Genomic DNA, 15,519 nt, shown 5'->3' on the forward strand with positions numbered 1-15,519 from the left:
ACTCTTGTCTCCTACCAGTGCCATGAGGATCACCAGGCCATGAGCAATGGACTCAGTACTCAGTTTTCCCTTCCCAACCCATAAATCATGACACGTTCGGCTCATCACATGCAAAAACACAGACAATCTCAGCCCCACTGGGGCAGAGCACATCTCTGCTATGTGAATCCACCCTTTAATACGAAGAAGATCAATAACACAGACACCAAGAGAGCTCATTTGTTTTAATAGCCGAGCACAGCTTTATTAGTTCTTCCTAGGAATTGTCCCCCAGGCCCCCCCCCCCAAACTATTCAAATACAACAGCTACAAGTATGCAGATTTCATAAATGCAATATTGCAAAAGCAGGGGAACTAAGAAAAGCCTTCTGAGCCTTGAGATTAAAAGCAATGCTTTATCATGCTCTCAGTACCTGTTACTAAGTGCTAAGTCCTGGAAGCCAGAAGAACTCTGCGGGCAGCTGAAAGCCGGCGGCTTGGGAGAAGAATGGAGTAATGAGGAGCACTCTTACACTCCTTTTTCATTTCATAACCAGGGTAACACAGGGCAGGGCAGGGCTCTCTGCTATGGTAACTATGTTGGCATCAAGGTAAAAAAAAAAAACAAAAACCCTGGACACACACTTTCAGAGCAACAGATGAGTCAGTTTTACTTATGCCACAGAGGTTAGAGAAGGCCAAGGTTCTCAGCCGCCTAGAACTGTGGTTCCCCCTCTCGCTCACGCTCTGGTGGAAAGAATTGAGACTGTGAGCACCATAGCCTGAGTCAGAGTAATAGCACAATAAAAATTTGGTGAATGAATGAATTGATACCTGGGGTGCAGTGTGAACAGGCCGGACCTAAGTCTCTCCGAGTAAAAGCCTTGCTGGGACGTTTTGGGGAGGCAACATGCCCACGGCAAGCCTGACTTGTCAGGAGGAACCCGCAGTGACCTGCATGTCCTGAGAGAACAACCGAGTTCTTACTACTGCATCCCGGTCCTTTGAATATGCCCACCCAGCATCAAAATTTGCAGCCAGAATCTCAGATTCAATACCACATGTAATCAACATAAAATGAGCATGTGTAAGTCTCCTTCAATTACATTCAATACATACAAGACTAAGGAATCTGGGGTGGAAAGTGACCAGTGTGAGACCCCCACCTCTCCCCTTCCCTTGTGCCTTTTTTGCTTTCTCTCGTTCGCCTCCTGTTCTCTTTCCCCCTGCCCTCCCCTTTTCTCCTAACCCAGTCTTGTGCCCTTCCCCCAGCTTTCTTCTCATTTCTTCCTCATTACCAAAGTTAAGTAGTTCTAAATATCTGTGGTTCCACAGGGTAGGGCAAATAAAGATATTTTTAGTTTCCAGAAATAAGAGTGGTTCTAAGAAACAAAAACAAACAAAAAACCCTGTTTCTGGCCACACTAACAGTGATTTAGAGACTCTTGAACTCATGGATATCTAGAACATTCTACTGGGTGTGAATCCAATACCTACACAGTAAGCTGGGGATTTTGGTTTCTAGGACATAAATTTGATGATGATGATGATGATGATGTAACAAGAAACCAGTAGTCACACAAATAAGAGCCATTTTTGTGTGTGTATTTAAATAAAACAAGGGGTAGATGCTATTTAAAGCAGCTGGGCATATCAGATACATACTTGGCCTAATTCTTAGTTTAAGGCTTTAAATTATTTCTATCCGGGCCTTGTATGGTTCTAAATGTCTTTTCATTCATTCATTCAACAAACTTTCACCGAGTATCCACTCTGCCAAGCATCATTGTAAATGCTGAGTGATACATTAATTAGCAAAGCTAAGCTGGAGACTGCTCCGATGGCCATCCTGTCCCTCTTAAGTGTTCAATCCTTCTCGGCCTATATTATCTACTAAATATTTGGAAGAGTTCATTCACTATGACAACAATGATAACAAAGATAACACAAGATGGAAAATGAATGGCCACTCCCTGGATTGTTGCTTTTTTGGGGGAGTATATGAACCTACTTCCAGGTGGCCTGGTATCACAGAAAGACCACCAAACCTGGGGCCGCATGGACTAGATCTGGTGCACGCTTCATAATCTTCGGGAAGTTACCTCACCATTTTGAGTCCCTATTTTTTTTTAAATCCTAAACACTGAGTCCAGGAACCCTTGCCCTACCTTTCTCTGGCATTATTGTGAGTAAAACATGAAATCAAGTTTGTAAAAGTGCTCTGAAAACCATAAAGCTCCATACAAATGCAAATTATCACTATCAAACAATCTTTAACACTCCTTTCGGGGAAAACCTTCCCCTTATAGTTTCATTTTCTCTCTTTTTGTAAGGGGGGAATTTACATGATCAACTAGCATTATTGGGTTAGGTACTTGGCGGCATAACCCACACTGATCTCCCGGGAAGAGACCAGTTAGAAGTTTTCCTTGTTGAAAATGAAATGCACTCCCCGGGGGCCAGACTCAGAGTTGGAGATGCACTGTTTACTGAGGGTTTCAGCCAAGGCTTCAGGTCCGCAGAGGAAAACTCCTATTCTGGTACTTTGGGGGAAAGAAAGGAAAAATAAAACAGTGTCAGGCTTTTGGATGAGACAGACTACAAAGCACGTGAGGGCATTTCCTCTTGATTTTAGGCTCTAGGGCAGAGTCCCCCCTGCTCCTTTGTCTTTTCCACTACGGGCAGTGTTCAGATTACCCTGTGGGAGAGTGGTTCAGCCCTGTTTGTGGGGACAGCTGCAAAAGGCAGTTGACTTCCCTGGGAAATAGCCCTCAAGGAGAGTTTATAGAAACCTCTGCCATGGAGAAAATGGTGGTGAAGTGGTGAGTCTGTGGACTAGTTCCCTTCAGGGCTCTATATCCCCAAACCCTCTCCAGCATCTAGAAATCAGGAAAAAACTTGCTTTTGGTTCACCGACCCTGACAACAGCTGGGTGGGGCTTGATCCCTCTCTGTTTTAAAGCCTAGTTCCTCAAGGTGTGGTCCCAGACCAGTAGCCTCCTACTCAGCTTTTTAAGAATGTAGATTCTCAGGGCGCCTGGGTGGCTCAGTCGGTTAAGCTTCTGCCGTCGGCTTAGGTCATGATCTCAGGGTCCTGGGACTGAGCCCCACTCAGTGGGGAGTCTGCTTCTCCTTCTCCCTCTGCTCCTCCCCCTGATCATGCTCGCTCTCTCTCTCTCAAATAAGTAAATAAATAAAATCTTAAAAAAAAAAAAAAAAGAATGTAGATTCTCAGGTCCCACCCAAGACCTACTAAATCAGCATTTGCATTGTGAAAGGACCCCCAAGTAATTCATATGTTCATTAAAGGATAAAAAGCAGAGGCGTGAAGGGTATATTTGTGGTGATTTCTTGAGTCTATCATGTGTTCTAGCAAGAGAAAGGATCCCCTCAAACTTCCAGAATGGGTAAAGCTTTAATGAAGGCAGAAAGGAACTTAGGATGTCTGGCAACTTACGATTTTAGACCCAAAAACTAAAACTGAAAGTGGGGACGGTATCTCCTTAATGATAAAAGTCTAAATCATATTGAATTAAAAGAAGTAGATACACCAGTGAGATTTAGGAGCTGAAAGAAAAGAACTGAGTTATGGCCCCACTTGGGAGGAGCAGGGTTCAGAAAGACAGAAGTGGGGGGCACCCCGAGCATCTTTGTTTATAATAACTCTCCAGGTAATTTTGCTGTGATCTAAAGCCTCCCTCGTAAATTCATAGGTATCTAGAACCTTTTATTGGGTGTGAATATAGTAATCTAGGTATTTTAGTTTTTGGAATATACAAATCTAGCTGTGTTTGGGAGCTGCCGCTTTCGGCAGACCGTGAGCCTCAAGAACACCTTGGTGGGGGACTCCTTACTTTGGGTGTTGACTTGCAATTGTCTTGAATTCGTTATCCCAGTTGGGCCGTCCATACAAGGTCTTTTGTTTCAGGCCTGTGATCACATCTTTCTCCTCATCATGGTGCACAGCAAAGTGATTGGCCTGTGGGAAAGGACATGAATTCACAAAAAGAGACATTCTGTAAGAAAAACAGCTATTTTTACGTATCTTACAAGCCAAGCTCTCACTACCCATTCTAACCATATATATATTTGAAGGCTAGAAGGTATACAAAGATGAACAAACTGGGTCTCCTCGGGCAATTTATAATCTAGAAGGGCAGACCTTGAAGTGTGAACGTGAATAATCCTATTTGTAGAATAGGGTATCATGAATGCCACAGGAGAGGCACAAATATCTGAGCGCAAGGGAGGGAAGTGGGATGGGAGGATATGGGAAGATTGCAGGTTGGCAACACTTGGCGTCGGGCGTTGAAGGTGTGGGTAGGATTTAAATTCTGTCTCACTGTTTTTTTCTCCATTCTACATGTGACTTTCTCTCTTCACCCTAATAGACTCTCACTCCTTTAGGAGAATCGCTAAGAACTAAAACAACAACAGATTAAAGTGCCCTCATATAGTGGCAACATAATGAGACAACAAATCAAGCCTAAAGCTAGTCTGTGTGTGTGTGTGTGTGTGTGTGTGTGTGTATGCATAGTCACTGGTTGTTTTCTGCTACCGTTCTAGGGGGCCTCGGTTCAAACAACAGATATTTTTCATAAAAGTGGTGAATTAAATTTATTTAAAACTTGAATCAGATTTTAAATTCACCGGCCAGGGGATGGATGATGGGGATGGAGGAGGTTAAGAAGGGTGACCACTGTGGTTTAATAATCCTGTAGGGACCAGTTTTGTAAAGCAAATAGTTATTTTTCAATGCAAATAAATTTCTCATTTAAAAAACTGTGTCTGGCTTTTTAAATAATAAAACTGCAAAGTAATTTATATTTTATAGATTTTTTCCCCCTGGGTTTCATTTTTTATCAATATTTGTTGTTGTTTTGTTTTTAAATTGCAGAAATGGCTCTTAAAATCCCTTTTTCTGGAGCAGCAATGTTCATGGTCATAGGTTCCTGTATCTACATGCAATAAGACTCTTCTAAGACTTGGAGGACCTATGATAAACAGTACACCAAAACCCAAAAGAAGAGTGAGTTTTCACAATCCAAGGTGTGTGTGAAAGATGCCCGGGGTGGAGGAGGCAATGAGTGGCTGTGGACAGCTGAGACACCAGCCAGGGGCAGGCAGAGGCTTTTGCCTTAGCTCCTCACGCAGGGGGAGCTCATGCTGCTTCTGCTGCTTCCAGGCCAAATCACTGATGTTTGCTTATTTAGAAAGATTTTAGGGGCGCCTGGGTGGCTCAGTTGGTTAAGCGTCTGCCTTTGGCTCAGGTCATGATCCCAGGGTCCTGGGATTGAGCCCCCCATCGGGCTCTCTGCTTGGCAGGGAGTCTGCTTGTCCCTCTGCCTCTCCCCTTGGCTTGTGCTCTCTCTCAAATAAATAAAATCTTTTAAAAAAAAAAAAAGGAAAGGTTTTGCCTCCTAGGAATCATTAACTTGTTTCAGAGTTTCTCAGTCTGAGCACTTTTGACGTTTGAGGCCAGATAATTCTTTGTTGGGGGGGGGGGGGTTGCTGTCTTATAAAATGTAGAATGTTTTCATTGTTAAATGTCCCTGGAGGGAGGGCTGTGTGTGTGTGTGCATATAATGTGTTATGTTTATGCATTATGTTATATTACACACACATATACATACATATGTATATGTTATATACATATATACATATACACATATGCACACATATATCATTTTCATTAAATACATTTTGATTTATTTATAAATGATAATCATGAACTAGTGGGAGTTGCTAAGAGTGCAGGCTCTGGAACATTCTACCCCTGCCTCTTACTAGTTGGGTGCCCTTGGACAAATGACCCAACCTGTTCTGGGCTTTGGCTTTCCTATCAGTAAAGTGTGGATAATAATAGTAGCTGCTTCATAGGGCTGTTGTAAAGGATTGAATTAGACAATCTATGTAAACACTAATAAAAATACCTAGCACATGGTATATGCTTAATAACTATGAGCAGTTATTATTACTACTTACTAAATGTATTGTGTATATTGTAAAATACACATAAACATAAAATTAAAGGAATGTGTGTGTGTGTAGAGATACAAAGATAGAGGTAGAGATAGAGAGAGAGGCACAGAGAGGGAGAAAGGCAGCTAATATTTTCTTCCCATTACCCTGTGGATCGTCTTGTCCAGCTGGTTCAAGACCCCTGGTAGGAGCATGACTCTAATAAGGCCAAAGGCATGGCTCTTATTCCCTTGTGGGCTCCTTAGGTTCCACAGATACGAGCTTTGAATCTAGTCTCAGGAGTCTGAACATGTGGGGACACTGAATGAGAGTGAACGGGCCGGATCACCCAATTCCATCAACTGTTCTTGGTAAAAATAGTACACAAAACACTCCGATAACCAAAGGGTAGTCAGTCAGCCCCGGGCACTGTGGGGAGGACCCGGGAGCTGGGATCTCGCCCTCACCTGAGACTCATCCCAGCCCGTGAGATAGATGTTATAGCTGAGGAAGCCGGCGTTGTTCCTCTCCTGCATCTGGGTCTCTAGAAGCTGCAGCAAGTCCGCAAACCACTCAAAGGCGTGTGTGTCCCGGCACAGCCAGTAGAAGTATATCTGCAAGAACAACAGATCAGGAGACAGATTCTATGTAAACGGGCCTCATGGGAATTGATATACGGATTTCTACCCTCCCCTCCCACCAACTTTTGCCTCCTGCTCAGAATGCCTAGAAACAGGTTTTCAGAAAGCTCTGGACATTTCACAAGCCAGCTCACATGAACCTGCACAGGCCTTCACCCTGTAGGGCAGTAAATAAAGAGCTTGGTCTCAGAAATGCATGGCTGAGGAAAACATTAGTGTACCACTTTCCCTCCAGGTCTGCTCTTGCCCACCTCAGGTCCCTGGCTTCCTTTGTACCTCCTCTCAGAAAGACCAGTGGGATCCAGGCTAAGGGGGCGACCACAGGACTACTTCGCTGCCTACTATGTTGGACATTCCTGAGTTGCCAGGAAAAAAGCAGCTCTCCCCATACCTCCTCCATATAGTAAAGAGAGAAAGGGGAGAATAAAAAGTCAACATATGTTCAATGTCTCTATTCGAGGTTATCTCTAAAGTTATTCGAATGACCCACGTTTTATGCAAGATGTCCTTTATCGGGCAATGAAACCAAATTTACATGTGACCAAAAAATGCCCTGGGAATTAATTCTGAGGAGATACCCATAAGATACTATGCTGAGGGAAATAAGTCAATCAGAGAAAGACATGTATCGTATGATCTCACTGATATGAGGAATTCTTAATCTCAGGAAACAAACTGAGGGTTGCTGGAGTGGGGGGTGGGGTGGGAGGGATGGGGTGACTGGGTGATAGACACTGGGGAGGGCATGTGCTATGGTGAGCGCTGTGAATTGTGCAAGACTGTTGAATCACAGATCTGTACCTCTGAAACAAATAATACATTATATGTTAGGAAAAAAGAAAAGGAAGATAGCAGGAAGGGAAGAATGAAGGGGGGGAAATCGGAGGGGGAGACGAACCATGAGAGACTATGGACTCTGAGAAACAAACTGAGGGTTCTAGAGGGGAGGGGAGTGGGGGGATGGGTTAGCTCAGTGATGGGTATTGAGTAGGGCATGTATTGAATGGAGCACTGGGTGTTATACGCAAACAATGAATCATGGAACACCACATCAAAAACTAATGATGTAATGTATGGTGATTAACATGACATAATAAAATAATTTTTTTTTTTTAAAAAAGAAAGTAAGTAAAAGTTTCATGAAAGGACGTGTCTCCTGCCCTCTCCTTGCAAAAAAAAAAAAAAAAGTACTGGGGGACTGGAAAAGGAATCAATCTCAATATCTAATAAAGGATGATAGAAAAATTATTCTGTATCCTCTCCATGGAACATAAAGGAATCATTAAAAAGGATCATCATAAAGCCTGTGACAACACTGAAAAAACACTATGTTTTTTTTGAAAGCAGGCCATGAAAGTATACGTACTCAATATTTACAACTTTCAAAGAGTATGAGAAAATATTGGAAGAGAATCCACAAAAAGGGCAGCTGCTGAGTCGGGGTTGTCAACACTTTCTGTCCCCACTTCCTTTCTTCCCAATTTCTTCTAACGCTATACAAGTGCAGTATATTACTTGCAGTAATAGACCTGCTTATATACAAGCACATGTGACTTATCAAATAGCCCTTTTATGAGAAGTCTGTCTCTCTGAAACCACCAGGAACTTGTCTCCACTTCCTTTGGTCCCCCCCAGTCTCTGCCCCGAAGGCTTTCTCACGCTTCACTCAGCAGAGTGTGGTGACAGCCCCAAGCAAGCCTCCTGAAAAAACGAAGGGACTTACCTTTTGGAGCCTCAGATTGGTGGCATTGTTGCAATATTTATACCAGACGGACTTGAGAATGGATGCAAAGGGTGTGACCCCGATCCCTGCTCCCACTAACATCACCACCTCGTAACTGAACACATCTTCACTGGCTGTGCCAAAGGGCCCATCCACAGCTATCCTGGAGGGAAGCGTGTGAGGAGGTGGTTAGAGAGCTACCTTGCACTGCAGAGTAGGATGGGGCACAGTGTATTACTGGGGGCGTGCAATATGTCACATCAAACTGGGACAATGTATCTCTGGGGCACTTTCTTCTTCTTCTTTTTTTTTTTTTTTAAGATTTTATTTATTTATTTGAGAGAGAGAATGAGAGAGAGAGCAGGAGAGGGAGGAGGGTCAGAGGGAGAAGCAGACTCCCTGCGGAGCAGGGAGCCCGATGCGGGACTCGATCCCGGGACTCCAGGATCATGACCTGAGCCGAAGGCAGTCGCTTAACCAACTGAGTCACCCAGGCGCCCTGGGGCACTTTCTTCTATGAAATAGCTTTCAAGTAACCCACTCGGTGTTGACATAGTGGTTGGAAGTAAGAAGAGGAAGTTTTAGTTAACTGAAAACATTTGGTAACTCTCAGGGGTACTTTTTTCATCTCTCCACCCTTTCACCTACCACACACACGCACACACACACACACTCACACACACATACACATACACCTGTACCTCTTGCCAGGGTATCCCACAGTTGAAATTCCTGCTCACATTGCACACTGAAGTAAAGTGAGAATTTTCTGTCATAGCATCTTGTAAATTTAATATCTTCACTTTTCATTTGTCTATTCATTGAGTCAATCAATAAGCTTTTCTTTAGCATCTACTAAGTGCCTGGCACCATCTCAAACATGTGGGAAGAAGGGGGCAAAGCGAATAATTTTTGGCCTTTACCCTCAAATGACATATGTCAATTAAATTTTAAGAATATCTTTGATACACTATAACTTTGTTTGTTAGAAAAGTTAATACACCGGGCGCCTGGGTGGCTCAGCTGGTTAAGCGACTGCCTTCGGCTCAGGTCATGATCCTGGAGTTCCGGGATCGAGTCCCGCATTGGGCTCCCTGCTCGGCGGGGAGTCTGCTTCTCCCTCTGACCCTCCCCCCTCTCATGTGCTCTCTCTCTCTCTCTCATTCTCTCTCTCAAATAAAATAAATAAAAAAAAAACTTAAAAAAAAAAAAAAGAAAAGTTAATACACCTTGGCCTTGACCCTTACGTATTTAAAGGAATTTGGGAATATTCATTATTAATATTTGATTCAAATACTTTATACTTCACACAAGATTTATTAGTATATGCCTAAACGTACCACATACATAAAATGGGGAACACCGAGATAGCTACCTATATTTGTAGAACTTGTGTGTTTGCTCAGACCCAGGAGACAGTGCAGTGAGAGATGGGAAAAGGGGAGCTATTTGGTGACATTTTTCCTGAACTCGTACACTTCTGTAAATATGCGCTTTGCACTTACTTAGGTAGTTTCCAAGCATCCTGAAACTCCTGCTTATCACAGCCACAAGCATTGAAAAGTCCTTCCGTCCAGTCCCCAACGATACGAATATGGATGCTAAAGAAGTCTTCCTCAGGGGCGGAGGTCAGTGTGAAAGGGTGCCACTCCAGCCTGGACACCTTGGGGCACTTGACAAAAATGTATTGTCCCACCTCCATCTTGAATCCCTTCTTCTTCATCTGTAGCTCAATGGTTTTGAAAGGGTGAGTGACCACCTACGGAACAAAACATGTCTCTGGAAACTACACTTTCCCCAAATACTTGCCTTTTCAGTGTCCACATGGACAAAAGGCTGAGCTAAGATGCCCCACCCACATCCCCTCTTCAGGCCCAACGAGGCATTTCCTGGAGCAGATGCGTCTCTCGTGGCGACTTGCCCTCAGCTGGAGCCCACGGCCTGCCAACTCCCAGACGTCATCCCAACCCCCGCACTCCCTGTAGGATCAGCTGAGGCTGCAGCAGCAACTGAGTGAGGGTCATTCATTTCCTCCCTGATTCTGACCATCTTTCTTTTCACAGGTTCATCTTCTGAGAACATGCCCCAGTCAACCTTCTGTCTGCAATTCTCTGTCTCAGAGTCTTTGCCAGGGAGTCCAGCCTAAGACACCAGCCTACTGTGATATTTTTTTCTCCAAGAAGTCAAGGCACGTGCTAGCAACAGAAAGAAGAGATGGCTGCTTGCTCAGCCTTCCTGTCTCCGCAGAGGATCATCGAGAGCCTTGGCAGCTGGATAGAAGAAGGACACCCTATTGACTGGCTATATAGCAACATCCCCCAAACCAAGCCGCATGTACTGGTCTATCTTTGTCCTGAGTCACACCTTGAATCTGCCTGATTGCATGCATTGTGTTTACATTTCTACCTACCTGGGAAGTACACCATCGGTCTCTCCCAAAGCCAGCCCCCCACCGCCCATTGCCTTCCTCATTCTCCGTGTGTACAAGTGTTCGTCACAGCTTTGTTTAGAACAGCAAACAATTGGAAACAGTCCAAACATCCATCAGCTGGTGAGGTGGTAAATAATTTTAAGAAACCAAGCAGCACAATGAAAAACTGTCATTACAATACAGACAGCAATACACTGTTTCTGGGACAATTCCTGAGATACCCAGGACTTTCTATGTACAACTGAAAAACAAACCAAGGGACATCAGGGCAATGAAAAATCAACAGAAACAAAATAGCAGCTCCCTAAATGTTGACTGATAGTGTCAAGCTTTTCTTTCCGTGAGTGAGGAGGGGTAAGATGGGCAACCCTTTCGATAAATATTGCCAAGCATTTCCCCAACCTGTGATTTCACTCCATCTTAAATGATAAAGCAGTACCCAACGTCCTTCCATCACGGAAATAAAGAATCTTAAAGCTTCATTTTGGAAAACAAAAAAAATAAAAATCGACAAAAATTATTTTGAAAGTGATGTTCCCTGGCAATTTTGTAATGTGGCAATTTTGTATGGTGAAAACATTCTTTTCCCCCTTTTGCAATTTTGCTGCCACAGGTGAAATCGGGATTAAACTAAATAAAATGCACTAGCAGAATTGACGTCAGCATACTTTTGGATGACACCTTGTTTCTTTTTTTTTGAGAAGAAAATGAATATCTGTTTTTATGAGAAGAAAATGAGTATCTATTTTCTCCACAGGAAAACAGATTTGCCTTTAAAATACGTTCAAGGGAAATGCTTGCCTGCTTAGTCAGGTCTAGCCTAGTAAGGGAAATTCTGTGGCAGCCTTTTTTGCTCTTCTGTGGGCTTTTTCTTCTAATACAGTATAAGTATCATAAAAGGAGAACTGCTGTAGCTTCCTATATTTCAAGATTTCCAGTGCCAGCTGGACTGACTTTCCTCTGGCCTTCCACAGATGCCAAGAAAGAAAAGCTAGGGTGGAGGGCAGGAAGAATTCATGCGTTTTGCAAGAATAGCCCATACCAGGGTTTTAGTAAACACTTTTTGAACTGTATTGAGTTGAATTCAATTTTATTTGATAAAACTAGTTTTGTCTCTTGTTTCCTGAAACTATAACCAGGAGTTTCTATTTCTATTTATTGAGTTGGATATTTATTTAGTTAGTAATGAGAAGCAGCACAGAAGTGTGGAGCGGGGGGAGCCACCATATACCTGGAGTCAACAGACTCGATTCTAGATGCAGTTTAGTTACTAACCTCCTTGAGACTTTGGGTCCTCCAACTCTGATATTCTGTGATTACATACACAGCACAGAAAAGCAGGTAAAGGGAGACCTGGAAAACTACCTCAACCTCAATCAGACCTGCCCTTGGCTCCCTGGTTCTTTTGGCATCTGAGTATTTTAAGGCTCAGTGTGTACCCTTTTGAACTCATGTGCTTTGCTTCTTCACTCTAACCTGCTCACATTCATCACAGCATGCTCCTCCTCTCTCTCTCTCTCTCTCCACACACACACACACACAGAGAGAGAGAGAGAGAGAGAGAGAGAGAGAGAGAGAGAGAGAGATTCATGTACACAAAACCATCAGCTTCATTTTTCAACAGAAAATGTTAACTTGTACTTGCCCCAGTTAAAAGGTCCAACCATTTGATTATCAAGCTAAGTATACTGACTGAATTCAACTGTAGGTCTTCTCTCTGCTCTACATTTAATCAAAAGAAACCGAGTGAAAGACAGCTCTGACCAATGCTACAGAGAACTTGGGTAAACTTGTCCATGATATAGTTAGATGTTACTAGTAATTCCTAAACCAGACAATACCTTGGTGATGACCACCTTCTGTTGAGATCGCCAAAACCGTACCAACCTCTCACAGAGATACAGAAACATGGGACCCACTATCCATTTCCACGTCTGTAATCAGAACAAAAAATGAAAACAGGATGTATTAAGGGGTAATAGCTAATATAAGATTAATGGGAACAAAACATTTTAGAAGTCAAGTTAATCTTTGTAGGCTTGTTTAAATATATATATATATTTTTAAGATTTTATTTATTTATTTGACAGAGAGAGACACAGCGAGAGAGGGAACACAAGCAGGGGGGGTGGGAGAGGGAGAAGCAGGCTTCCCACCGAGCAGGGAGCTTGATGTGGGGCTCGATCCTAGGACCTTGGGATCACGACCTGAGCCGAAGGCAGACGCTTACCGACTGAGCCACCCAGGCGCCCCTGTAGGCGTGTTTAAATATCTGATATCCGATTCATAAATTTCTCATACAACAGAATGCATGAAAAGTACCGAAAGTTAAAATAAAGTTTTGAGCCAGTAGAAATGAGCATTCTCCTTTGGCCACACCGGGGAACTTTATCTACAGTATAAGACTCTCCCAAGAGGAACTGCCCACAAGAATGGGATTTCCTCCTGGTGTTGCAACAGCAGTTGCTGTAACCCTACAGCAGAGCAAAATTAGTTTCAGAATTAACATTTCTCTTAAGGATAGCATTTCAACAACCCCATATTTTTTTTAATGCAACATTGCAGCTGCTTTCTCTCAACTATGTAGTCAAAGCTTAATCTTTTGCAAGATAAAAAATTTCATGCAAGAATTTAGCTGTTTCTCCAATATCCTGGTAAGTTCTAGGAGCTATGCAATGCACCTGCTGAAGAGGGACAAGCCCAAAGATTTTCAGATTTCTTTAGATTCCTCTCTCATCAGAATCTTCAGTGTTTCACAACACTGGAATTACCCTGTAGTATTATTGGCTATATGAAAACCTTTAGGATAAACAGATCCATCCTGGGACTCAGTCAGTTAGGTTCCTAGTTTAATACCTGAAGTAGTAAAGAGCTTTAGGAGGCGATATCATTTAAAGGATGGCATCTCAGAATGGATTTCAAGAAAGAAAAAGAAATCACAAAGGGCTTCCTACAGTCTCACATATGATCTTTCTATTAAACGTTTTGAAAAAAACTGTAGACTGGAAGTTGAGAGCACCTGAATTTCCCCACCTTCCGCCAAAGTTGAAGACTATCTGCCCTGAAAGTCGGAAATATTCTGCTGCTGGCCTTTGTTTTCATGGGACAGGTTTTTAAAATAGCACGGCACCGGGCGCCTGGGTGGCTCAGTTGGTTAAGCGACTGCCTTCGGCTCAGGTCATGATCCTGGAGTCCCTGGATCGAGTCCCGCATCGGGCTCCCTGCTCAGCAGGGAGTCTGCTTCTCCCTCTGACCCTCCCCCCTCTCATGTGCTCTCTCTCATTCTCTCTCAAATATAAATAAATAAAATCTTTAAAAAAAAAAATAAAATAAAATAAAATAGCACGGCACCATCCATCTATTTCCTGGGCACTGCAATGGGGCTCCATCAAATAGAGTGAGGTCTTGGACATCGCCTCTAATCCCAGAAACCCAGAAGCTCCTTTGAGGTAGATGCCTGTTAAGATAGTAGTACCTTGATTCCAGCTGTCTTCAAGGAAATGTGCCTTCCCCTAACCCATAAGAGGACCTGCAATTCAGTTGTTTTTTTTATCCTTTCTATTGATGTGTGCATGTAGTGGGGGCAGTTCATTGATACATCTGGTTGCTTTCATTAATGAGCAAGGATGCTTAAAGATGTTAAGTCCCTGGACAGCAGACTGTGTCTTAGAGGAAGAAAACTCCTATGTTAAGAGAGCAGGAAGAAAGAAAGGAGACAATGGGGTGGGACATTTGCCTTTACATTATACTGTGCTTAAAAAAATACTAATCCTGTTCAGAAGCCCTGTACCAATGTTGATTTTTGCCTAGCTTTATACCAGTGCTTAGCATGGTAACCAATAAGGTACACTGCTTGCTAATGGAGGAAAAGATATGAAGAACATAAGGCCCACTTCTCACTCAATGGAGCGGAGATATTGAGAATACACAAAATGGAACTTTGCAGAGCATGCAAGAGGAGCTCCCAACAGAAGGTGAATATTCTACCATGTTTTCCCTTGGTCATCCTTGCCATCCTCTTGCATTGGTACAAACCTGGCTGTCCAGTGTCCTTTATGTGGTGTAGACACAGCCTCCTGATGCTTAAGGGCAGCCCTATATGTTACTTCATAATTTCCTTCCCAGCTTTGAAAGCTGTATAGAAAGTCTTACTTCCTGGTATCTGAAAAGGCTCTTAGCTCCTTATAAGTGATTATCTGAGCTATCCAACTCAGCTTAGAATGGAATCCCTCTGGAAACCATTAACTGGTATTATTGTGGCCCTCACATCCAGAAGAGAAGAGATGGAATTTCTTGAACCCCAACAGCACTTTCAAAAACAATGCTTTTCCAAGTTTTATATCAAGACGTTCATAATAGACCAATGCAATCCTTACCTTTCAAAAAATAATTCTAGACAATAAGTATAGCAGAAAAAAGTAGATACTTATAACATTCTAGCAGTTCCATGGCATTCGTAATGGACAGCTCTATGACATTTGTACATATTTCTTAGACACAGTTGGAAGATTGTTGGTAATGAAATTGTAATAGTAACAATGAACTGTACATACCATAGGAGGGTTCCCAGAGAACTGTGGGATTGGGCATTTTCCTGGTTTTCCCCACTCTGAGGGGTCTCTGTCACATTGCTCAGGCTTGTGTTCCTTTAAACTCTGTGGGGTCTGCCCGCGAACGATTCGCCTGGGGAGGAAATTAAGTCCAGACCATTTAGTAGCAAGAAATTAAGTTCTTAGTTTTTAGAGAATCTGGGCATATTTCAAGTATTCTAGTATGGATCCTATA

General features: G+C 42.9%; 1 protein-coding gene across 1 annotated transcript in view; it reads right to left on the reverse strand.

Annotated features, from left to right (window-relative positions):
- Positions 1 to 290: 290 nt before the first annotated feature.
- The window catches only part of LOC110573186 (cytochrome b-245 heavy chain), a 35,696-nt gene continuing 20,467 nt past the window's right edge, over positions 291 to 15,519 (reverse strand). The window contains exons 7-13 of the mRNA XM_021681634.1: positions 15,288 to 15,417; positions 12,576 to 12,668; positions 9,809 to 10,062; positions 8,304 to 8,466; positions 6,407 to 6,553; positions 3,833 to 3,957; positions 291 to 2,522 (exon numbers count right to left, since the gene is read on the reverse strand). Coding sequence (XP_021537309.1) covers positions 2,396 to 2,522; positions 3,833 to 3,957; positions 6,407 to 6,553; positions 8,304 to 8,466; positions 9,809 to 10,062; positions 12,576 to 12,668; positions 15,288 to 15,417 — 1,039 coding nt within the window. The 3' untranslated portion in view covers positions 291 to 2,395. The remainder of the gene's footprint in view (positions 2,523 to 3,832; positions 3,958 to 6,406; positions 6,554 to 8,303; positions 8,467 to 9,808; positions 10,063 to 12,575; positions 12,669 to 15,287; positions 15,418 to 15,519) is intronic.

This window comes from Neomonachus schauinslandi, chromosome X (genome assembly GCF_002201575.2).
Source record: "Neomonachus schauinslandi chromosome X, ASM220157v2, whole genome shotgun sequence".
NCBI classification, from domain to species: Eukaryota; Metazoa; Chordata; class Mammalia; order Carnivora; family Phocidae; genus Neomonachus; species Neomonachus schauinslandi.